We start from the raw sequence: 25299 nt of genomic DNA, 5'->3' as shown, positions 1-25299 counted from the left end.
TTTGATGGTATGACACTTTGGAAATTTATAGCTGAACATTTAAAAAAATTGGTGAAACTAATATGGTTTGATACTACAGGCTTCTTTCTCAAGAAGACGTTTGTTTTTCTGTAGTAAACACCATGCTGATGTGGGAGAATATAAAATTTTGTAAAGGTTCGTTGGTAACTGATGCTAGCTCATTAATGTAAAATCATACTTTTGGCTCATAGATTGGCAGAAAATTGACTTGGTTTTTTTCCCTTGGGGTAGAGAAACCTATTAGCAGGCTCTGAAATAACAGTTGCAGACATTTATCAGACAGTGCTTACTAGGCTTCAGATTCTATGCTAGGCACTTTGCATACTTTTAAAAAACATTTTTATTGAGAGATAATTCACGTATCTTACAACTCACCCTACTTAAAGTATACAGTTCAATGGTTTTTAATATATTCACAAATATGTACAGCTGTCACCACAAATCGTAGAATATTTTCATCACTTCAGAAAGGAAGGCTATAACTCTTTCGCTATAACCTCCTATTCTGTGATACCTCTTCCTCCCCGACAGACAATCACTAATTTGCTTTCTGTGTCCATGGGTTCGCCTATTCTGGGCCTTTGTGTGACTAGGAATCATAATATGTAAGCTTTTGTAATTGGCTTCTTAGCATAATAAGGTTTATTTAAGTTGTAGCATGTATTAGTATTTTTTTAAATTGCCAAATAATATCCCTTTGTGTGGATATATGCCATTTTGTTTGTCCATTCATTGTCCAGTGGGTCTTGAGCATTTGGATTGTTTTCACCCTTTGGCTGTTGTGCATGTGCTGCTCTTAAAATTCCTGTACAAGAATTTGTCTGACTACCTGTTTTTAGTTCTTTGGGGTATGTTCCTAGTTGTGGAATTTCAGGGTCATAGTGTTAACTCTGTTGAATCGTTTCAGAACTGCCAGACTGCCCTCCCAAGCATCTGCGCTGTTTTACATTCCCACTACCTGTGTCTGAGGGTTCAGATTTCTCTGCATTCTCATTGACACTTATTCTCTGGCCTGATTCTAGCCATCCTGGTGGGCGTGAAGTGGTATTTCAATGTGATTTTGATTTACATTTCCCCAGTGACCAAAAATATCCAGTATCTTTTCTTGTGCTTATTGGACATTTCATTTTTGGAAAGACCTATTCAAGTCCTTTGCTCATTTTGAAATTAGATTATTTGTCTTTTTTATTACTGAGTTGTAGGAACTCTTTATACTAGATAAAAGTGCCTTATCAGATATATTATTTCCAAAAATTTTCTCCCCATTCTGTGAGTTGTCTTTTTACTTTCTTGATGGTGACTTTGAAGCACAAAGGTTTTTAATTTTGATGCAATCCATTTTGTATACTTTTTATTTTTATTGCTTGTGTTTTTGGTGTCATATCTAAGAATCATTTGCCAGATCCGAGGTCATGAAGATTTACTCCTGTGTTTTCTTCTAAGAGTTTTAAAATTTTAGCTCTTAGAGGTACATCTTTGATCCATTTTGGGTTAATTATTTTATATTATGTGAGGTCAGGGTCCAGCCTTTTTTTTAAATCATGCATTTATTAATGAAAATATGATAACACATTTACAGAAGACTTGGAAAATACAGAACAAAGTTACATATAGTTCCGCTTCCAGCTTCTTTTGTGTCTATCCTGCGGTCCCAGCACCACTTGTTGAAAAAAAGTCTTATTCCCCACATTGAATCATCTTGGCACCCTTGTTAAAATCGCTTGATCAAAGATATGGGAAGAACTTTCAGTTCTATTCCATTAACTTACATGTCTGTCCTTGTTCTGATTTTGTCAGATACTTTTTCTGTGAGATGGTCATGTGGTTTTTGTTTTTTATTTGATTGATACATGTCACATTAATTGATTTTCAGATGTCACACCAACCTTGCATTGTGGGAAAAGTCCCACTTGGTCATGGTGTAGAAGAATCCTTTTCACATGTCGCTAGATTTTGTCTGCTAGTATTCTGTTGAGGATTTTTGCATCCATATTTATAAAAGATATTAGTCTAGTTTTCTTGGGATGTCTTCGTATGATTTTGGTATCAGAGTAATACTGGCCTCATAAAATTAGTTTGGAAGTAATTGGTGAAGAACTGGTATTAATCCTTTAACATTTGATAGACTTCAGCAGTGAGGTCACCTGGACCCGGTATGTCAAATATCGTTTTTAATTCTTATTATAAGGTATCCTCCTCTTTCATAGATGAGGAAACTGAGGCTCAGAAAGGTTAGTGGCAGAAGTGGAACTTGAATCCGGATTACCTTATGTCAAATACTAGGATGACAAAAATAGCTGGTTTACTGTGTACTTAGTTATGTGTTTCTAACTATATAGGGTACTTTAATAAAATACTCTCCTGCTACAGTCCCATTAGCAAGTGCTCGTTTAATGGTCACTTCAACTGTATATGTATTGTGCCCACTTCCAGGCAGAGCACCTGGCCCTGAAGGAGATTAAGACTTGCCCTACTGAACCATGGCCAGGAAGTAAACGCTGTGCTTCGCACTCACAAAGCTGCCGATTCGCCAGCCCGCCCTGTTCGGTGCTCTTCTCTGTTGTGTGCGGTGTGAGCAGCCGTGCCACATGTGGGCAGCTGAGCCCAGATGAGGTTCGACCTCGCCTCGGATGTGGATGGCCTGGCCCAGACCATGCAGCACGGCCAGAGCCCTGGCCTTCCCCCTCTCTGCTCTGTCGCTAACCCTCTGCTCCATGGTTGGAGCAAAAGAACCTCTCACTCTGACTTCGTGTACTTGGGATGGAAATTTGTGTAGCATATGTCACTCTGTGATACAGAAGTGACTTTTAAAGGTGTTTTAGTGCGTCAGACAGACAGCAGCTTTGTGAGATGTTTCCCAGTGAAGACATTCAAGGCATATTTATATTAATATCCATATTGTTGGTGAGATTAGATGGTATCCTTGCCTGTTTGAGCGAAGAGGAAAAACTGTCTCCATTTTTCAAGTTAGAGGGCTTCCTCGCGTGTCTGTTCACACTGACTGAATGGTGGCCTCCAAAGCTGACCCAGTGCCCGTGTGGGTGGAGGGGCTGGGTGGGTGGAGGACTTCCCAGACGGCGGTGAAGGCTGACCTGGGGGGCCGAGCGAGTGCTGTCTCAGCCTGGCAGCCAGTGTTCGGGAACTGCTGGGACACTGGGGCTGGAGCCTCCGCTGTCCGGACCCAGGCTGTCTGGGTGGCACCTGCTGGTACCTCTGCTCCCTTGTCCTGTGTTGTCCTGTCCGGGGCCCCCGTGTGGTTTCTGGGGCGGGTGGGGGCAGCCCCTGACTCTGCCACACGGGAGGAGCAGAGCCGGGTGTCTGGCTGCTCCTAACTAGGCTGTCGGTCAGTTTTCCCTGCAGCCCCCCTCCCACATCAGCTTCCCTTCTGAGCGCTGGGCCTGGCGTCCTTCTGTGAGCTGCTCCTCCGAGACTCCGCTGCGGGGAGAGCGCTCACTTCTCAGCCCCACAGCTCGTGGCCCCGTTCGCTCTCTGGGCCCCTTTCCAGTGTCCTTGCTTCTCTTCCGGCGTTTAGACCTGGGTTTATTCCTTTACTGTCGTTCTATTAGGACTCCGGGAAATGCCATTTGTGAATTTCTTTTGTAAATTACCTCATCGTGTCCTTTGTGTGATTTCTCATTGGGATTTTCATGTTTGAAATCTGTAAAATCGTTACTTAAGCGGGATCAACTCTTTGGCACACGGTGCAGTTCTCCCTTCCTCTGCATTAACTGCACTTCTGAAACGCCTGCTGGAAGGTCATGGCGGGGATTCCAGCTTCTGTGACTTGTGTAGGTGGTCGGGGAGGGAAGTGGACCCTGAGACCAGCTGACTGTACGTTGGCTTTTGTATGGACGTGCTTTTCTTTAGGTTTCACCACCTTGTGGAAGCTGTCTTCTCTTCTCCAGCTTGAGACGAATTCATTCTATTGCACAGATAGAGGGCCCCAGCCAAGTGGGAGGAAATAATTTGCTGTCTCCTCACCGAAGGCTTTGGGCATCTGCTCTTCCCAGTCAGCTGGGAAGGTCTGGCAGCAGCTGCGCTGAGGAACACGGGTGCTCACCAGCCTGCCAAGGCTTTGTTGCCTCAGCCCAGCCACATGCCCTGGGCTTCTGCACTTAGCAGTGGGCCCAGAGCCATGAGGAAGGGAATTCAAGGGTGGGGGCTGGTGGTAATTAGCGGCCACCCCACGTGTGTCCCATTTGGCACGAGTGGACAGGTATTATTTGCCCTCCTCTGTCCTTGGGGACAGGGGGACTAGTTTTCAGCTGAGTTGTGAAGGTTTGCCTGTGTTCCATCGTCTCTTGTGTTTTCCGGGGGCTCCTTCCTCCCTGGCCAGCATGAATGGAATGTCCTGTGTTAGCGGACAGGAAAATGACGCTGCGGAGCAGCCTAGGAGACCTCAGTCAGGTGGGGCCTGCTGCTCCTAAAGCCTGCACGCTTCCAGTGTTGGACAACCCAGTGGAATTTGGGGTCTGAGATGACCCGTGAGGAAGCCGGGAACACCAGCTGGGTGTCACTTCCTGTCCCCAGGTGCTCTGGGTTACTTGGGAGGTGGCCGTGGGGAGCGATCAGCTCTGACAGACTGGTTTCCTTTCCCCTCCCTGAGTTTTTCTTTTCCTGTGCTCACTGCTGCTGCTGTGATGACCCCAGGCCTTTCTCCATCACAGCAGCTTCTCAGCCTGGCCCCTTTCTGCCTGATCAATCCAGTGTGCTAGCGGCACCCCTCTTGTCATCTCCACTTTTCATGAAAACTTTTGCCTTGCTTTTTCTCTCCCTCACCCTGGCTTTGGCCCCATGATAGCAGACGTATTTAGACTCCAGGTAACAGTCAGCACCAGAGATGTGATTCTCAGTTGCTCTGATTGTTCTGCTTGTGTTGGAAGCCTCTTGAAGGCAAGGGCGGTTTGTTTGTGTTGAATATCTCCACTTCTCGTAGCTAGTCTTGTGGAAACACTCGTGAGCAGACGCTGCTCTCAGACGGCAGAGTGCTGATGTCTGGGGAAAATGCTTAAAAATGGAAAAGTTACCTTGGCAGACTGAGGAAAAAGCCACAGTGTCATAATTTGGGGAAGGTTCCTCAACTTCAAATCAACCAAATGACTTCACTTGGGAGTTTTTCTTATCTATAAAGGGGTGGGGGTCATAGTGGATTGTCTTTCCATTCCCACCCAGCCCTAAAAGGCTAATTTCCCTCATTCTTTACCTTGATCTTTCTCTTAAAATGAAAACTAATGAGCTGTTTCTGGATCTCGAATTTGGAATTTTTCATTTCTTTGTAATTCTTTCCCTGACGCATTTCGCAGTTTTCTCTGAGTACGTGCTGCTAAAGGAAATTTGGATTTGCCATTTGGCCACCCTTTAGGAGAGCAGACAAAATGCTATACTGTTCTGTTTTTTTTTTTTTTCCCTGACTTGTAAAAGTAAACTTCATTTGTAAAAGTAAACTTTCTCTCAGGGGCATGATTTTAACTTACTTTTTGTCCTCCCACAGACACGATGAGGCGAGTGGTACGACAGAGCAAGTTTCGGCATGTGTTTGGGCAAGCAGTGAAGAATGACCAGTGTTACGATGACATTCGGGTTTCTCGAGTGACCTGGGACAGTTCCTTCTGCGCTGTCAATCCCAGATTCGTTGCCATCATCATAGAAGCGAGCGGGGGCGGAGCATTCCTTGTACTCCCTTTGCACAAGGTAAGTCATCTTACTTTCCATCCTGTGAGATGACACCCTCCAGTAATCTCTGTTTAGCCTGTAATGGATTGATTTTGGAGATTGATAGTTCACTAAGCATTGTGTGATTTCTGGGACCATTAGACTCTGATGTAATTGAAGTTAAGTTCCACACGCTTTACTAACCACATCAGTTTTTCTCTGACAGAGAATCGGTAAACAGAATGGTGAACTCTGTTCTGGACGTGCTCTGTATGGATAGGAAAGATTCTTAGAGTGATGCTGTGAGTGTGGACAGGCACAGGAACTTAATGATTTGGTTAGTAATCATCTGCTTGCCTTACAAGATTCCCAGAGTGCAACTTTAAAAGCAGTTATGTTTTTAAATGGGCAGAAATTGTAAAAGACTTATAAGAAACTCTTGTGTATGTGTGTGTGTGAGTGATCATGAGGACTGAGACTTCTTGGTTTTGTTTTGTTTTTGAATGGTAAGTGGGATGAAAGCCCAAGAAAATGTCCCCAAACAATGCAGATTGCAAGTCTGTGCAGTAGTAAGTTTCAGCATAGGATCTAAACAGCGTTCACAAGTGGTAGAAATAAAGGTTCTCTACTGAAAGTGGTTCCATGTGATTTTCAGCCTTGCTGGACTTCTTAGTTCTACCTTGTCCTGATTTCATCCTTCCAGAGAACCCTCTCCAATATGGGTGAGCAGATAGGCGGTTTGTAACTTTCTGACCGTTCTTGAAAATTGCAGATGAGAGTCTGTGTAAGCTTTAACAGGAAATCCCAGAATTGCAAATAATGGGGGGTGAGCGGGCGGGAAACACTGTGAAGGGAGAGCCTGGAAAGAGTCATTTTCTGATTAGCTTTTGGGAGGAAAATAGGTTTGGTGAGTCCTGAGCCCTCGTGATAAGGACGCAGAGGCTGGGTCACGTCACAGCTGTTTCCACTCTGCTGGGAACAGTGGTCTCTAGGAGCCCGAGCCATGCCTGTTAGGGGCCTGTCTCCTCATGAAGGGCCGTGTGATTCTGAAATGGTTACAGTCCGTGAATTTCTGTCCAAGTTTGTTTCCCATTGTATTTTGGTGTTTTTTTCTTAGGAAGACTCTTGCTGGGAAAGCTTCCAGTTTTCTTGGACTTTTCATTCTCTCAGATGCTCGTGACTAAACTTGTTTTATTTTAGCATCTGATCTGCACCTCGGTGACTGGATTGATGTGGTATTATACAACAGAACCATCTCACTACAGAAACAGGAGATGGATGCCTTTGGGGAACAAATCTGATATATGTCTCCAAACGTACTTTCTTACTGGCAAAGTTGTCTATCATTTTTTAAAGGAGACTCTTTTCATTAAATTGAAATTAAATTTTGTACTCGGATACATTTGCTTTTGTGGAGAAAACATCTGCTTTGGTGGTGAATAATACATTCAGTTCAGTTCAGCCGCTCAGTCGTGTCCAGGTCTTTGCAACCCCATCGACTGTAACACCTCAGGCTTCCCTGTCCATCACCAACTCAAACTCGTGTCCATTGAAGTCGGTGATGCCATCCATCTCATCATCTGTCATCCCCTTCTCCTTCTGCCTTCAATCTTTCCCAGCAGAATAATACATTACACTGTTACAACTATACTTACCTGATTTTGTAGTGGGATTTGGAATCTAATGCCAGTTTTGCATTTGATCACCAGGACTTTTTAGTTTATTTGTCCATCAAGAGCAAGGAGCACTTGAAAACTTGACTTTCAGTGGTGTCTTAACGGTGGCTAGCTGAGAAGATACCTCAGCTTGTTGACCAAGATCAGGCTCTGAGGCACCGTGATCTCTCTTGAGTTTAAGAGCATAAATTTAAGACTTTGGGTTTTTTTTGGTTTTTTTTTTTGCTTCAAAGAAATGGAACAAGCCAATTAAGCCCAAAATAAACTTCCGAGTGGCTAATCTTCCTCTGAATTCAGACATTTCTCTTTAAGTCCCACATCCACAGAAGGCCTTGTGAGTCCACCTTAGCTTTCACCAACCATGGGAAGCTTAAGGTCCTGCTCATACCATGTAAGGGAGACTTGTGTGCAGGTCCAAAGCTGACTGGATCATGTGCTTTGGTTTTTAATATGAAGTGGTCAATGTCTAATAAGTAGATTTTAGCATTTTGTTCTTTAAGCAACTGTGTAGGAATTAGGATAGAATAAGTTGCTTCAGAAATTATCATGTTTGAGCAAAGTGGTGGTTTTAGAGGAGCCTCCAGGGCCTATCTTTCCCAGGCTTATAATAGCATTCTGTGTGGTTTTGCTCCTTAAATATTAATTTGTGTTAGAGAAGGTGACATTGGCATGAACTAACCCCAGTGACACCCGTTGGAAATAAAGCCAGTACTTGGGGTTATCAAATTTTATAATCAGTGGGTTCACACATACTCTGGGATTTTTGTGTATTAAAGTGTGTGTGTTGTGCCCTTAGGATCAGTGTGGTGTTGAGGAAGGAACACGGGCCTGGGAGTCAGGGAGCCAGGGGCTCAGTGCTGGCTCCGTCACTGACTTCTGGTGGGGCGTGGATTCCTCACTCTGTCCTTCTGCTGTCCCATTTCTGTATCTGGAACGTGAAAGGCTCTGTAATATATGAAAGTGATTTTCTGCTTTGGCAGTTCCAGATGATCTTGGAAGTATTTCTCGTCTCCCGTGGCACTCAGTGTTAATATAATTGCTCATTTTGCTACCCAGAATTCAGCAAGGGAAATGCTGTTGTTCCTTTTTTTCCCTCCTTAGTGCCAACACATAACTTTGCAAAGTTCTGGTTGCTTTTCCACCAAAGGCAAGGCTGAGCCAAGCAAAGAAAAGTAATCCGTGGCCCCTGTAGACAGTCCTGTGTCTCAGGAGCTCTTGAAAGGCTCTGCTAGGATGGCAGGGCCTAGCCCAGAGCCCTGGAGTGTCAGGTAACACTCCTCTTTCTTTTCTTCCTAAGACCCTGTCCCTTAACTACTTACTACCTGTACTTTTAGAAAATAGAACTGTGTTCCACATTGTCAGGAAACCTACATTTCTGCCTGCTTTGTGGGGCCGACTGCCCCAGGATATCTATTTCCTTTTAATTTTGGTTTAATAGTATATATTTGAATGAGGATCATAAGTTTTACGTTTTCACAGGTGATAGTTCATTGTTAGATGTGCACATGTGATCGGTTGGTTTGATTGTCTATAATCTCTGTCCTCCAGGAGTGCCTTGTCTGCCTTTCATTGTGGTCGGTTTCCTGACACCCTCCCCCCACCCCCCCGAAGATTGCTGGTACTGAGAAGTTTGTCTCCCCTTTAGAAGTGCAGCCTTGAAGGAGGAAAACACTGGGGACCCTGAATGCATGTTGAACCCTTGATCCTGAACAGGATTCTGCCCTGGAAAAGAGATCCTGCAACTTCAGTGTCTTGGCAACTTTGAAATAGTTTTATAATGAGGGAAAGGAAAACCAAATTCCCACGTGCAATATGAAGTGATGCTTGAAGGTTGCAGGAAATGATGCTCTGGGTGTGTGTTGGACTCCTGTGTGTGAAGATGCCAGTCTAGGATTTCTCTAAACATGAACTTAAGGAGATGTGTATGGTTTTAAATAAATATCTCAGAGATTTCTGGTAATGTGTGTCGCCCCCTGCTCGCCACCCCGCACGTCCTCCCCCCATGCCCTCTGCCACTGCAGTTTTTACCCCTGGCTGTAGTCAGCCAGGCTGGTTTTTGGTGCTGCTTTGGGGTTTTCTGTCCATATTAATATTGAATATGTGTGTACTGATCTTAAGATGTATTGTGACTCTGAAAGGCTCCGCGTTTTAAAACATGGCCCCTGTGAGTTTCTCTTCAAAGTTAGTGTCAGCAGTAAATAAGACTTATTGTTGCAGCCTCATGAGGCTTGTGGTTAGATTCCAGGAGAATCATGGTCTCTGTCTTCCAGGACTTAGAATTAAAAATGGAAAGAGTATTAGAGACAAATACATTGACATGTACACAGCAAGATGTAAGCTTCGGAATGAATGTTTATTTAAGTGTATTGGTTTATGAGGTTTTTATCCAGAAGATTTTATAGGATCTTAAGGGGTCACTGCTGGGGGAATGTGGAAAGTACTGAGCCCTGAGGTGGGGCAATTTAGATTAGCATGCATGATTCAGGGTTTCTTCCATAATGCTTCCATCAAGCTGCGGCATGCTGTCCTGTCATGACTTCTCAAGGTGTGGCCTAGTACATTTTCTTATCCTTTGGTCTTTCAGAGGATGAATAATAGCAGTCTTGCTGAACAAAAGTCGGCTCTGTGGTTTTGGCCGTGGGGGTTTTTGTCCACAACTGCACAAGCTGCCATGTCAGAAGCAGACAGGTTTCAGCCCCTGTGTGCTCTACCATGCGGGCCTGAGCAAGCCTTCCCGAGTGGGAGCCACGCTCATGACGTGGGACCGAGGCATTCCCATCCCTGCTGTGAGCCACCGCGGCTCACACGAACACAGTGTTTGTGGGTAGGTGTGTGCGTGCACGTGTGTACACACGCATACTAAAGCTGCCGATCACAGAGAGCCTGGAAACCCTAACCTAAACAGGGGTTGAGGAAGTTGGTTAGAATTCTTTGCTCGCGATCTCTTATCCACTCGGGTGTAGGATGCAAATTGGAGGGCTCCTGTCTTCCTTCCTCCCTGGACGGTTCTTACTTCGGAGGATTGAAGTGATCACTGATTTCTTCTTCCCAGTAATTGCATTGGAGAGCAGGTCTGCCCTCAGCCACGATGGGTTGGATGTGGCTAAGTCTTTGTTAACCTTCTGGGTCTCTGTTTCCTCTCTCTTCTTGCTCCCCTGGTGTAGCTGTGTGCTGCCTTCTTATACATCGTTATGTTTCTCCCATATATTTTGTGGGAATATTTGGGATCTTGCTTTATTTATGTCCGTGAACTATTTTTTCAACTCATCTGTAGCCCTTTACAACTAGAGTTTTGTGAAAGAATTCAGCCCTACAGAAATCATCTCAGTGAATATTTTCTTAGTTCTCTCAAGGAATGGACATTGCTAAGCCTTATAGATGCATAGGAAAGAAGTTAATCCACTACATAAGTAGCTGCCTTAGGGCATTAGGACTTAATTCATCCATGAACTCAGGTTGGCAAGGGCTGCTTAGAGTACTTTTCTGTCATATTTATTGAAGAAGAAATTTATTGAGGAAGAAATCTTGATTCATTGTAGTCAGTATTCTAAGTGCTGCTGCTTGATATTTAGTATCCAACTCAGAGTTTACTTCTGATTCACTGAGACAGTGGAAATCAAACTTTGGATTTCCTGCTTGTCTCAGGCTGCATCATCACATTGTCAAGTATTTAGCCACGTAACAGAGAAAGGGAGGGTGATTGGAATGGTACGCGCTTGATATCTTGTCGCTTACTTGGATGGTGTGCACGCTGGATGGCTGTTGTATGGTGGGGTTCCCCGTCATCTCACCTTGCTTCACTGGTAGCAGCCTTCAGGATGGCCTCCAGGGGTCCTCACCTCCTTGTATCATGCCTTCATGTGGTTTCCTCCCACATTAAATAGGAGTGACCTTTGTCGCCACTAGGATAGGAGGAATTGATGGAGTGTGGCTTCTGAGATTAGGTCTTAAAAGCATACTGACTCCCACTTTGCTTCCTTCGGAGCTGCCATGTTGTAAGCATGCTCAACTTTAGGGAGAGGCCCTTGGGACCGCCTGCCAGTAGCCGGCACTGACGTCCAACCACGTGAGTGTGCCATCTTGAAGGGGGGTCCCTGCGGCCCTGGCCGACTCCTTGACTTAAGAAAACCCTCAGCTGGGACCACCCAGACAAGCTGCTTTTGAACTCCTGACCCCACAGAAACTTTGTGAGATGAGAAATATTTATTGTTTTAAGTAGCTAAATTTCAGGATGACTCATTAAGCAGTCCAAGACACTTGGAGAGCAAGATCAAACCAGACAATTCTAAAGGAAATCAACCCAGAATATTCATTGGAAGGACTGATGCTGAAACTGAAGCTCCAATACTTTGGCCACTTAATATGAAGAGCCAGCTCATTGGAAAAGACCTAATGCTTGGAAAGATTGAGGGCAGGAGGAGAAGGGAGAGGCAGAGGATGAGATGGTTGGATGGCATTGTCGACTCAATGGACATGAGTTTGAGCAAACTCCAGGAAGTAGTGAAGGACAGGGAAGCCTAACATGTTGCAGTCCACAGGGTCGCAAAGACTTGGACACAACTGAGTGACTGAGAAACCACAATTAAGTAGTAATGATAACTAAAACATTGTACAGTTGACGCTGGAACAACTAGGGTTACAGGCACAGACCCCCAGGCAGTTGAAAATACACATTTAAGGTTACAGTTGGTCTTCTGTATTCATGGTTCTGCATCTGTGGATTCAACTAACTGTGGATCTTATAGTACATATTCACTGAAAAAAATTTGTATCCTAAGTGGACCTGCATAGTTTAAACCCATGTTGTTCAAGGATCAGCTGTATTCTCAGAATATGATGCTTACTTGACTCATAATGTTAGATCACATAGTGCATAAATAAATAACTCAAAATAGCCTAAATGGCCTTTGTGTGCATGCTCAGTCACTTTAGTCATGTCTGACACTTCGTGACTCTATGGCCTGTAGCCTGCCAGGCTCCTCTGTCCATGGAGTTTCTCCAAGCAGAAATAATGGTGGGGGTTGCCATGCCCTCCTCTGGGGATCTTCCCAGCCCAGCCATCGAACCCATGTCTCTTACGAGGCTCAAAGGCCTGTTGGGTAATTCTAGATACTCTTTCCATCTCTCCTTTTAAAAAAATCTATGTAGATAAATACATATAGATATATAGCATTCTTTAATAAATCTTAAATGAATAATGAGGGATTGTGTACAGTAGCAAGAGAAATTTATGTTAAATGGCAAGATACTTTTATCCTATGTTCTGTGATTTTGTCATACAACCTAAAAATGTGTTATAAGAGAAAAAAAACAAAAAAACAAACAAAAAAATGTGTTACAAGGTTATAGTCTGCCTTATGTTTAACTTCAAATTATGTTATTAATTTCAGGGGAAAACTGTAATGTTAACATAGATGGTGGGACTAAAGGTGATTTTTATTTTCTCCTTTATAATTACCTGTACTTATTTCAAAATGTTTTATAATGAATTTATTACATGTAAATATTATTTTTAAAAGGCATTATCATTAATATTAACAAAGTGTATACGAAGAGCTAATTGTTTAAACTTTAATGAAAGCTAAATCAGTAGTTTAGAAAAATTACATTAATTCATTCACATGCTTATTTATGAGACATTGAGCACCTGCTCTGTGCCAGAACGTGTGTTGGATTCTTGCTCTTAAAAAGGCTTTGCTAACAGTTGATGCTGATCTCTGCAATGGGGAGATATGTTTGTGCCTCAAGGGCTCTGACACAGCCATGGGAAATGAGTTCTCACTGAGCCTCAGAAGTCAAGGAAGATGTCACAGAGAATAGATACAGTCTGTGAAAATAAAGTCTTCCAGGATAGAGTACTGGAAGGTGGGTTTCTCCTGGGTGTGGGAGCCAGAGGTGAAGCAGAAGAGCCCAGCCAGCTCACTAAACTCAGGAGTGAGAAGAGGGGCCCAGTCCCCGGGGAGCCCTGTCCCTCCTTCCTGCGTTGGAAGGACCTTTTCTCATGTTGGAGAAATGCAGTGTTTGATTGGGGGGGATTAGGAGGAGCTGTAGAACAGCCTTTTGGTAGAAAAATCTCACACTTCAGGGTTGTTTTTTCCTTTCACTTCCGGTGTAAATAGTGCAGAAGTGGTATTTTCCTTCACCATTATATGAAGGAAAACCAGAGTAAGCATTGCTCTGCATTTTAGGATTATTGTTAAAACTGGATCCATATAGCATCTTTGCACTGTTTCAGCTTCAGAAAGCGGTGGGGACTTCATGGCATATTCACGACAGCAAGAATGTGCTTGGCAGGTCCCCTTCACGTATCACGTCTTAGTTTCTGCATACAGTGGGCTTGCTGTCATACACCTGTTCTACACTTGCAAAAATTGAAGCTCAGACCGAGTGACTGTCCAGAGCTCCGAGTTCTTCCGTGGATTAGAACTTTGAGTCTCTATTTGATTTGTACATGTATATTTTTGATTAACATTTATTTTTTCCACTGAGGGTGAAAGATTTTTTTAAAAAAATAGAAACCATGGCTTAATTGACACTTAATCCTTTGCATTCTTTCTCTGGGGTTGGATGGCTTAATAACAAAAAACACTAGCCTGTCAGGGCTTTGGTTCTGGCAGCTTGAGAATTGTCTCGAGGTTTGGAAAGTGCTTGGTCTCCGCCGCGCTTCGTGCACAGACAGCGGCTGTGATGGAGTCGCAGCAGCTCACATCATTGAGGGCTTCCTTTAAGTGCCAGGCGTCGTGCTGATAAGTGCCTTCTTTCATGAACTAGTTCAAAAGGAATGGCAGTCTCCCGATGGCGCTTTTCTCTGTGACCCCCAGTCACTGCCAGCACCTGCTGGATTTGCATTGGCTGTGACTCCCCCGACTGTACACCGCTGGCAGGCAATTTCCATTCTCACAAATAGTGGTGCCCCGTTTTGGAGAGGGCTGGTGATGCCGGTAGCCCTTTGTACAGATGTGGACGTTTGGCACAGGGTAGCTTTGGTATGACGGGCCAGGGCTTCTGCTCAGGACCAGTGTCCTAATGTGTCCCGGGATGCCCATTCACTGCCTTCTGAAGTAGATGCTGTCTGCTGCCCTGAGCACCTTAACTGTCGATTGTGTGGACAACTGTGAAGGGCCAGGGGGCGGGGGCTGGGGGTGGCAGTGGCGGCGGGCACCAGGTGCAGAACAATGACTTCCAAATTGTGTCCCAAGCTGCCAGCCCCACGCACAGCCTCATTACCACATGAAGCGCCACAGAAGGACCTTTTCATTTTCTCCCAATGACTGTTCTCCACAGTCGTGCCGGGGGTGGGGGGCCAGGGGGGACACCCTCCTCACCCCGTTGTTAACAATGGAGCACAAAGTCCTGGCAGAAGGAACTCACCATGTACCCAGGGGCTATTTTTGATTACAGCGAGTGGCTGTGTCTCAGAGTATGCCCTGGCAGATGACGGCCGCCCCCCCTCGTCCTCCGCCCTCCCCTGGAGATGAGCAGGCAGCCTGTCCTTTGTGCGTTTCCGTGGCTGGCCTCTGGCGCTGCTGCAGTTCACTGATATGTCCACGGCAGCCGGCCCGCAGGCCTGACAGGCTCTGACAGTGGTTTTTACCATATATGGCCATCAGAGCTCTGGGGCTGTCAGCCGGCCAGCATCGTTTCCTTCCTTTGCTTTGATTGGCTGCGCAGCGGGCTTGGAGAATGGTGGGATCTGGGAGTCTGTGGTGAGGGGAAGCCACTGAGTCAAGTGCAAAGAACGTTTAACTCTTTGCTGGTTTTCTGGAGCGTGTGAGCCCGGGCTGAGCACACAGGCAGTGCTGCTGGCAGAAGCCTCTGTGTATAAATGTGATGATGACCCCACGTCGGGCAGGCAGCGAGGGGCAGGTTTCTACATACCAATTACGCTACTGAAATAGACTCCAGGTGCCGTAGACAGATTCCTGCCGTCCCCGCTTGTCCAGAAGCCTCTTTGTAACCATATGTAGTAGACATTCTGCTCTGGCCAAGTTGAATTCCACGCTGACTGGGGGTGGGACCTGAGCTGAGTCCAGGCTGAGCCGGAGGGCAGTGATGAGCACGTGTTGGCCTTCTCAGAGGAGCGGGGACTTGGGTTTCCTTTCTGGCTGAGCTGTAAGTCGGGAGTAAATGATACAGGCTACTGAATTGGGTCTCTGCTCCGGTGCTCCTGCTTGTTTACAACCACTGCAAGATGTCAGCTGCCTTGGCCATGCAGCCCAAAGCATTTGCCGAAAGAAAGAAAGAAAGAAAAAAAAGCTGTGATATTTTTCTGGTTTTCATCCCCACTTAAAGGAAGGGTGGGTTTCTGCTCTGAGGCTTGTGGGTAAGCCAGTGCAGAGCTGGGATTGGAAGGGGTGGCGCTGGGGCTTTTCCTCATTCTCGGGGGGTCCTATGGGAGGAGCCCCCAGGGTCAGGGAGATGCCACTCGGGCGGGGCTTCGGCCACCAGTCACTCTCCTCTCTGAGTGGGTGCTGAGTGCTTTGTGTTAGTTTCCCGTAGTTGCTCTTACATTGATTGTTCTTTTGCTCTCCAGCATTTCCTTTCAAGCTGAACCGTGTTTTGACTCATTTCTACCTCGTTGTGGGTTCCTAGTTTTTCTTTGTTCTCAGACCAGAGGTATCATATGGAATTATTTGTCTGCAGTGATGAGGTTTTTGCTTTATAAATTTTCTGTTAAGTCAAGAAGTTAGGAGATAGAGCCTCTCTGTTTGCTGTTGTACATTTAGGCGTGGCAGAGCCAGGAAATGCCAACTCTTCCACCTTTTTGCTTTCTGATGATAAAATATCCATAGTTTTACAGTAACTGCTGTCAGATTCCTTATGGACTTTTAAAATGGTCTTCAACCCAATTTTTAAAGAGGACCTGCAGTGCCAGAATAGTTTGCTTGGCATTTTCACTTGTGCCCATAGAGACTGTTCCTTTTTGCTCGCAGGCAGGTGAGGGCTCCCACACCGAGCCTGGCGGCTGTGGTGGCCGGCTTACTTTCCAGCACCCGGTAACCCAATCTGTGTGTGCTCTTCCTGAGCACCTCCTCTCACCTCCACCTTAAGGTTGGCGTTTCTGGTTCCCTTAAAGTAAAACCTCCTCAGAATGTTACATTCCTGGGCCATGTATGAGCTGTCATTCTTGGTGACCGCCTGTCTGCAGGCCCTGTGTCGTGTGCATTGGTCTTCCCGGTCAGCTGCTGGGCACCTAGCCTTGCCCTGTGGACCACTCTCCCCTGCACCGCCCCCCCACTCCCCCACCACCCCTATCAGTCACTGTAGCTCCTTCCTGTGGAGGAGCAGGGCCTAAAGAGATTTCAGTAGAACACATATCCACATAAATAATGCTGCTCGAAGAAAAAGGAAGTTAAAAAAAAAAGAAAAACCCACTTCAATAGATACCCTTTTTTGACTCCTTTGAACTCTCCACAGTGTGAATGGAGGCCTTATGCCCAGGCTCTGCAAACGTTTCCTTTGCGTCCGAGCACATGTTTGACTTACCATTCTCCTTGCGGAGAGTGAGTATTCAGGGAATTACTCCAAGGCCAGTGGTGAGGTATGATCTGTGCCTCTGAAAAGATCTGCTGATATATCGACAGTATGATAGTTACAGAACTTTGGACATGTCAAGTGATTTTGATCAGCATTTTTTCCTAAAATGAAAACCTGTATGAATATAAAGTAGGGATGAACAGTTTGGAAAAATCTTTGTTTCTTGAGCCAGGATGGGGGGGAAGCTGTTTGGGCCTTAGATCTGAGGATGGTGTAACCAGTCTGGATAAGAAACTCAGATTATCGTAATGGATTATAAAATGGCTGGATTATAAGAAGAGTGCAGATGAGAAGTTTAGAGGGAAGTCCTGGGAGCTGCCTGTACTGCACTGGCTGAGGGAGACCACTGAGGAAGCAGGCAGAACCCACCGCCCCGGAACAGCTTGCGTTTCTATGACTGAATCCAGAGCGTAGACTAGAAGGACATACCCTCAGCATCTTCAAAGGGAATATCTGATTTGAATGATAGAACTAACACGTGTCACTTTTTGACACCATGGGAGTTTTGTGTTTTTTGTTTTTTTTTTTTAAACTTTACGGAAACATGTTGGTCGTGAGAAAGAAGAAGCCTGCCGGGTAAAGTGTTGTGTGGCTTTTACAAAAGTCGGTTTTGGAAGTAACCAGTAATTATCAGATTGAGCCTTCTTGGCACCAGTTTGGTAGCATCTTCAATTTAATATTGAGCGAGCTAATGTGTAGATTGAAAGCAGTTACCATGTCAGGCAGTCTGTCTTAAATGAAGAAACAGTCATCCTAAATGATTAATGCAAAGGTCTTATGGAAGCGTTCCAGAGTTGTATTTTGAGACTTAGGGAGGGTAAACTGCCTGCACCTGTAAAATATACCCTTAGCTTTCTTGAAAATACATCCCAGAGTAGAACTCCTTTATAGAAATGTCTGTGACAAGAGTTTTGTATGTGTCTGTTTTGTGTGTATCCAAAGTGCTCTGATTGCATGGCAGTGTCTTCAGTGAATGCGATGGGTGCACTTCCTAAACATGGATTCTTTTTTGAAAGATATGACAGGTAAGGTCGGGAAGATCCTCTGGAGAAGGGAATGGCAATCCATTCCAGTATTCTTGTCTGGGGAATCCCATGAATGGAGGAGCCTGGCAGGCTACAGTCTGTGGGGTTGTAAAGAGTCGGACACGACTGAGCAAGTAGCACTCCACTCCATGACACCTAAGTAAGATACACTATTAGATGTAAATGGAAGCAGTTGTGGTTTCCTATTCACACTAATGGGAAATACCTTTGCAATTAGAAATATTTTGAAGAGTTACGTTGAACTTTCTATGCCTAAGGAGGAATGTTTTTGCCAACTTATTTAAAATTGCAAGCATTCCTTCCTAGAGCAGTTTTACAAAGATGTCTTTACTGATGCTTAAATTTTGATTTTTCACCACACCCCCCCTCCCACCAAAAGAAAAGAAAACCTATAGGAGGAAAGTGTTCCCTAACTCTGTGGCTCTAGTGAAGCGTCAGTCTCTAGGAGCTGTGCTGAGGCTTGTAGCCACTTTGAAATGTTTGAGGACTTTTCCCAAACCCAGAGTAAATGATAGCACCAGTGTCCTGGTGGTTCTCAACTACCAGGAGTGCTGGCTGGAACCTGTCGGAACCGTCAGCCTCAGCCTGGGCTGCCACTTGGAAACTGCTGTCGCAGCTCTGCCTGGTGCCAGCCACACGTGCATTTCGGAGCTACATTTCCCTGGGGCTCATATTGCTGGGTCTCCGGTGGGCCACTGAATCCTTTAGATAATAATAGTCTGTAAGCCAGTTCCCTGACCTGTTTCACTGATGTGTCCCACAAGTGTATGCAGTGGGGTCTGAGCCAGAGCCTTTGGGAACCTTGGTGTTGGTCATTTTCGCCACTTGTTGACTTGCTGGTAATTCTCATCTCTTGGAGTTTTAGCTGGAGAGGTACAATAGCAGTTGTCCTATGGCATGTGACGGGGATAACTAGTAAGTAATCAATACATTTAAACAGTTATTTAAAGCAGTAAATTTACATCTGACTGGTTAGTCTCAGCTAAGCTTTGGATTCCATGCTAGCAAAGTAGTAATATTCTAGATGATGTAACTGAGGTGACGCATCCTTAATGAAACAGTGGACTGATTTGTTAGTAAATGAAGTTATTCTATATATAAGCCTTGGGAAATTGATGAGTAGTTCTTAAATCACTGTTTAGCCAGAGATGATACTTTAAAAGCTGTTATTAAGTTCTTATCAGTCTTCCTTCCATCCTCTGCATTCATTTAAACTTGCTGCTTAGATGTGCAGGTAAGCCATGTTGTCACCATGACTTGCAGTCATGTCTTTCTGAATGGCCCTTCACAATCTAGAATTAGACATGGATTCCTCAGTTTATTCACTGGATGATAAATGAGGAAGTGTCATGATTATGAATGAGAAGTGCATTCTCATTAGATCCCAGGGCAGAAGGACTTTCAGAAATGACATGCCCTCATCTTTACCATATAAGGCCGTGTACTGTATGGTCTCCTTCGGTTTCCATGGACTTGAGCTCTCAGTAATTTGTAATTGCCCAGCTCCGCCCTTTTAAAGATACATACTCAAAAAAAAAAAAAAAATAAAGATACATACTCATGGGTGAAATATATTGTTGTGCTCTGGGTTTGATTTTATTGCGGGTAAGAAACTATTTGGAGGTGCAAGCCCTTGGAATCAAGGTAGCTGATTCTTGACTGTGTGTGGAGAGCATCCTGTGTGTAAAACCATCAGTGCACATTGAAAACTGCAGTGTTCCTCACACGTTCTGCCTTGTGTTCCTTTATCACTACCAGACATTGAGTCGATTCCCTTCCTGCCGTGCTGTAGGAGGATATGACTTTCCCTGCTTTATTTGTTGTAAGCATTTAGGGCGATGTTATAACCAGAGGAAGCAGCTGTTTGCAGGGTATCATTTTTGATTAACTTTGGGTTTCTGATGACCAGCTGCCAATAATTTCCACATTACTCTTGTGCCTTTTTCACAAGCTCATGGCATAGTGGAAATTATCTTTCCCTGTAGAAACCTTGTAGGATTGTCAGTGATATTTTCGATCTCTGCTTCTTGGCTTTCTCTGTTGCTATTTCTTTGTCTAGAAAGTGGGAATAACAGAGTTGCTATATCATGCAGGTAGTTATGATAATGCAGATAAAAGATCTTCATACAGTTCTTAGCATGTAATGTAAGTCTTCTGAAACCACTAGCGATTTTTATTATTGATTTTTTTAATAGAAAGGAGGGAAATAAGTGACACTTGTCCTTTAAATGACATCCAAGTGCCTGTGAAAATGTTGGGCCCTTTAGTACTTTTATGCTGTAGACTTGTTGGGGCTGAGTTGAGAATGCAGAAATGCTTCTTACTATTCTCAGGTACCTTACTTGACTGAAGAATACTGGTAAGTAGCTATTAACTTTTGGCCAGGGTTGTGTAATTTTAACCTAAAAAAGAAAAGTTATTCAGTAAACTTCTGAGTATATAAGAACAACTAGTTCCCTGGTGGCTCAGCCAGTAAAGAGTTAGCCTGCAGTGCGGGAGACCTGGGTTCAATCCCTGCATCAGGAAGATCCCCTGGAGGAGGGCATGGCAACCCACTCCAGTATTCTTGCCTGGAGAATCCCATGGACAGAGGAGCCTGGGGGGCTGCAGTTCATGGGGTCGCAAAGAGTCGGACAGGACTGAGCAACTGAGCACGCACAGCACAGCGTTAATGTACTCCCAGCTTCCCCTTGTTGCTGTATACCTAAGCAAAAGCTCTTCTTAGCCCAGATTGAAAAAAATTATTTGGTGTCCTTAGCTTTTGAGAGCTTAGTGACTGTACTCCACCATTAAGAATGCCACAAGTGGTTTGCTGGGGAGAGCCCCAGAATGCAGAGACCCTGAGATCGAATAAAACAATTCAGGTAGAAAAGCTTTCAAAAGTTAAAGATTTTTTAAAAATGTAAATTAGTAGCAATACATTAGTGTGTTTCTCAACTTTATTATATTTTAATTATTTTTAAAATTAGGAAGCAAGTCATACATAATTAAACACTCCTGTACTCACCCACAAGATTAAACAGATGTTAAAATTTTGCTATGTTTGTTTCATATCTCTTTTTTTTTTTGAAAAACGGTAAAGCATAACAGATGTAGCTGAAACGACCATTCCCCTTTCCATCTTTTCTTCTTCCCCAGAGGTAATCATCTTCTCAAAGTTGGTGTGTATCATATGTTTGTACTTTTATTACATCTACATATATCTATAACACAGACTATTATTTTCTATGTGTTAAACTTTTATGTAAGTGATGTTTATTCTTATACCAAAGGGCAGTTAAATTGCTTCTGCTTTTTTCACTGTTTCCAACAGTGCTGCCATGAATACCCTTCTTGTGCAAAATATGGGACAGACCATGTAGAAGTGGTATTGCTGAGGGATGGGCACCTTCCATTCCAGTTGTTTCCAGATTGCTTTCAAAGGAATTATGGCAGGATACTCTCCTGGGCGCAGTTTCTATGAGTTCCCCTTTCCCAACATCTTTGCTAGCACTTGTATTTAGGTTTCTAAATTCTTGCCAGTTTTAATAGGGGTCAAATATTATTACCATATTGTTTTAATTTGCAGTCACCTGATTACCAGTGAGATGGAGTGCTTTCCATACGTTTGTTGGCTTTTCAGGCTTCCTTCCCTGTGGATCCCTGTTCCTGTCATTTGCCCCTTATTCTATTAAAGTGTTGTTGATTTTGCCCGATATACATTTTATGTATACTTGCATATAGTAGTGTACCAATACAGATGTAAATATTAAATCTTCTCAAATAAATAAATAAATAAATCTCCTCCCATTCTGCAACTTATCTTTTTACTTATGTTTTTTGAGAACAACCCACACTACTGAATTTAGTTTACATTTTCCCCCCGTTTTGGGGGCTGTTTGCATCAATATTTATGTCCTGTAGGTTTCCTTCATGTCAGGTGGTACATTCCTTAGGCAGTGGGTTCAGCAGTGTGCCTTGATTTTCTATTCTCTGGGAATGTTGGTTGGAGGTGAGTTCTTCCTTGAATGTTGGTTAAAACTCATCTGTACAACCATCCAGGTCTGTTACATTTGGAATTTACTAACTGGTTGGTTTTGAGTGGGCAGTGATATATGGAGTTTACAGTACTGGTTCTTTTATGGTTCTGGGTCTCTCTAGGTTTCCTGTTTATTGAAAAACTTTTGATACATCACATATTTTCTAGGAGATGGCTTATTTTGTCTGGAATTTTAAGATTTGTTTTAGCTATATTCTACAAGTTTTGATATGGCATGTATTTACTGACCAGTTTTAACCTTTTTCTTATACTTTCGCTTTTCTTTTTTTAACCTTTTTCTGTTGGCTGTTGGCCAGTTTTGATTTTCTATCTGAATTATTTAGTAATTCAGATGCATTGGAGATTTTTGGTTTATATTTTTCTGTTAATTTTTAATTGTTTTGCATTGTACTCAGAACATGCACTTTAGGATATTGATTCCTTGGTAGTTTTGGGGATTTACTTTGCGGTATCCTAATTGGTTATTTTAAAAATAAATATTTAATGTGTGCTTGGAAATGATGTTAATGTGTGCCTTGTCTTACCTCTACTGCAGTTACTCATAATTACTACTGTTCTATACAGTCAATGCCCATTTACACTGGTCACGTTTACCAGTTTTTTTGCTCGCTGCTTGATTTGGGATCCCAGATCTTTCTTTCTTTTTTTTTTTTCTTTTGTGCAGGGCAATTTTATTCAGCCGGAAATCGATCCGCATAGGGTCCCTCTCCCTTGGTCTTGCCCCCAGATCTTTCTCTTGGTTAACTTTTTTTTTCCTGAAATAAGCCCTTGAACTTAATTCTTTGAAATTAACTTTGAAATAAGTCCAAGAACTTAATTCTTTGCATAAGAGTCTTCAAATGGTAAGTTTTCACTATCTTTTTGTTTAAAATGTCCTTTTTTTTGGCCATCCATCACTTTTGAATGATAGTGTATCTGGGTATAGAATGCACAGGTGGTTGTTTTTCTTAGCATTTCCAAGATATTTTCCCCACATCTTTGTTTCTGTACTTGCTTTTGAGAAGTCTGCCCACAGTTGACCTAGTCATACTCTCTTCAAGTAATTTGTCTTTTCTCTCTGGCTGCTTTTGTTTGAGATTTTGTCTTTGTTTTAGGTGTTTTGGAATTGCACTAGGATGTGAATAGATGTGGATTTGTTTTTAGTTATTCTCCTTGGGTCTTGTGCCTCTTCAATCTGAAGACTTCACGTTCAGTTAAACCTGGAAAATCCTCAGCTTTCACCTCTTCAGTTTTTGCCTGTCTTGCATCCTCTCCTTCTGCAATGTCTGTTGCAATGTGTATCAGATCCCACCTGGGCTTCATGTCTCAGAATGTTTTAAATTATAAAATATCACACATTCAAGAGAGTAACTACTATATAGTTTAAATAATGATAGTAATGCATAATATAATGATAATAATATTAGAAAACAAACACGTGTGAGTTTGCCACCAGCGCACTGAGCAGTAGACCATCACCTGGGGCGGGAGCTCCAGGGAGGAGTGCTCACAGGGGGTCAGGTGGAAACACCTGGCTTCGGTGCTGAGTAGCAGTTCCTTCTTTAAGGAAGGATATGGTCAGGGATGTTGATAGAGTGGGTTCTAGCAGTTGGTGAATTCTGGTAACATATTCTGATCATTCGAAGTGCTTTCCCTTGATTGTGTCAGTCAGTTCTCACGTCAGTTCTGGAAGAAAGACCTCCAGGGTTCTCATTTTACAGGTGAGGAACTGAGGCCCGGCCAGGGCCTCAGAGAGGAAGTGGCAGTGCCACACCCCAGCCCTGGCACCTGGTCCCTGACTTCTGCTGCTTCGTGGCCTGTCAGTGACCCACATGGCTTCTCATATATGACCCAGGTTCTCTATAATACTAATTCAGGAGACCCACACTCTGGGTTGACTTAGTTTTGCAAGAGAAAGGGGGAGTGTGTGAAAAAACCCAGGCCTCAGGTCTGTAGGCTGGTCCATCTTCACCCCTCAACTTAGAACTCACCCTTCTCAACAGAAAACCTTCCCAGCGACTAACCCCGATGCCTCTGGTTGCGTGTCCTCCTGTGTCCCTGCCGCCCTGGGCCTCTCCTGGTGCCACCCTATTGTGTTGCACTGTGCCTGGAGCTTTAGGTGGACTCCACACTCGGCCAGGACAGGCCTCCTGCCTACCTCTGTGTCTCCAACACTCAGCTCAGTGTCTGGTCCAAGTTCACAGATAACACACGTTTGTAATTCTTAATGATGGAGTAAGTTAATATGTTATGCAGGAAAAACTAATAATAAATGCCAGTTTTTCATTGAGTATTTACTGTATTCCAGGTACTATAATTTTTTTATAGATCTTATATAGATCATTGTAATGCTGCGCTATGATTTACCTTATTTCTCATTTCCTCTTTGTGGTAATCCTAGGAGGTAAGTATTATTATTACTCATTTCACAAGTGATGAGCTGAAGCTTAGAGAAATTAGTTGTCTGAGATCATACGCTGTTTAACCAAGAGAGCCTGGGTTTGAACCCATCTCTCTCTGACTCTGAGCCTGTGATCTCTGCTTTAGCACACTGCTTCCCTGGAGATTTCCATAGTCAGTGGAGAAATCCAAATTTACTGATCTTAAACATTTTCCAAAAAGCCTGCCCCTGTGTTGTGACAGTTGGCCATAACAGGAGAGGGTTTGCTTTTACGCTGTGGTGATCCCTTTCTGTCCTCCTGCGTTTAGCAGATGTAGAAGAACCTCAGAAAGGACTGGCACTAACCTTTTAAAAAGGAAGTAGCTTTTATACCCCTGTTGTTGTAATAGCATTTGTCTTGGTTAACACAGAATTGGTCCAGTAAGCCACATTGGCTTGAGTGTGTAACATGAACACGTTGTGATGGTTGCTATGACCAATCTTAAAAGTTGTGTTCTTAATGAGATCTGGATCTGGGTAATGACTGAGTGCTAAAGTGGTTAATTAGAAGGCCCGGCTGACGTTTCTGTTGATTGAAAACAGCAGAGACCTTAGCGCATCCTGTGTCCTTCAGTCCCTGAGCAGTGTTGAAAGCTTTTCTTTGTATTACCTTCACTTACTTGCTCACAGTGCCATCCATTTGTATATTCAAGGGTATTAGCTTATTATATTAAAGATTATATTTTACACTTTGAGTAATACTAGGGTTTTGTTTTTTTTTTTAACAGTAGAAACACTTATAATTTATAGTTCAGCTATTTGTTAGAATTGTATTTTGGTAAAAAGACTTTGTTTTTTGCTATGTCTCTTAATGCCATTGATTAATTAAATGTCTGGTTCTGGAAATGTAGCTCCCTTTGTTTGATAGAGTGTCCTCAGTAGTAACTATTTTTAGAAATGCAAGTTGAC

General features: G+C 43.6%; 1 protein-coding gene across 2 annotated transcripts in view; it reads left to right on the top strand.

Annotated features, from left to right (window-relative positions):
• CORO1C (coronin 1C) overlaps positions 1-25299 on the top strand; it is a 74773-nt gene that overhangs the window by 21730 nt on the left and 27744 nt on the right. For both annotated transcript variants that reach the window (XM_043438328.1, XM_043438334.1), the window contains exon 2: positions 5513-5712. In XM_043438328.1, coding sequence (XP_043294263.1) covers positions 5513-5712 — 200 coding nt within the window. The remainder of the gene's footprint in view (positions 1-5512; positions 5713-25299) is intronic.

The sequence above is a fragment of the Cervus canadensis genome, chromosome 1 (assembly GCF_019320065.1).
Source record: "Cervus canadensis isolate Bull #8, Minnesota chromosome 1, ASM1932006v1, whole genome shotgun sequence".
Classification (NCBI taxonomy): domain Eukaryota; kingdom Metazoa; phylum Chordata; class Mammalia; order Artiodactyla; family Cervidae; genus Cervus; species Cervus canadensis.
The sequence above is the reverse complement of the archived record's forward strand: the minus strand, read 5'-3'. Positions and strand labels throughout refer to the sequence as shown.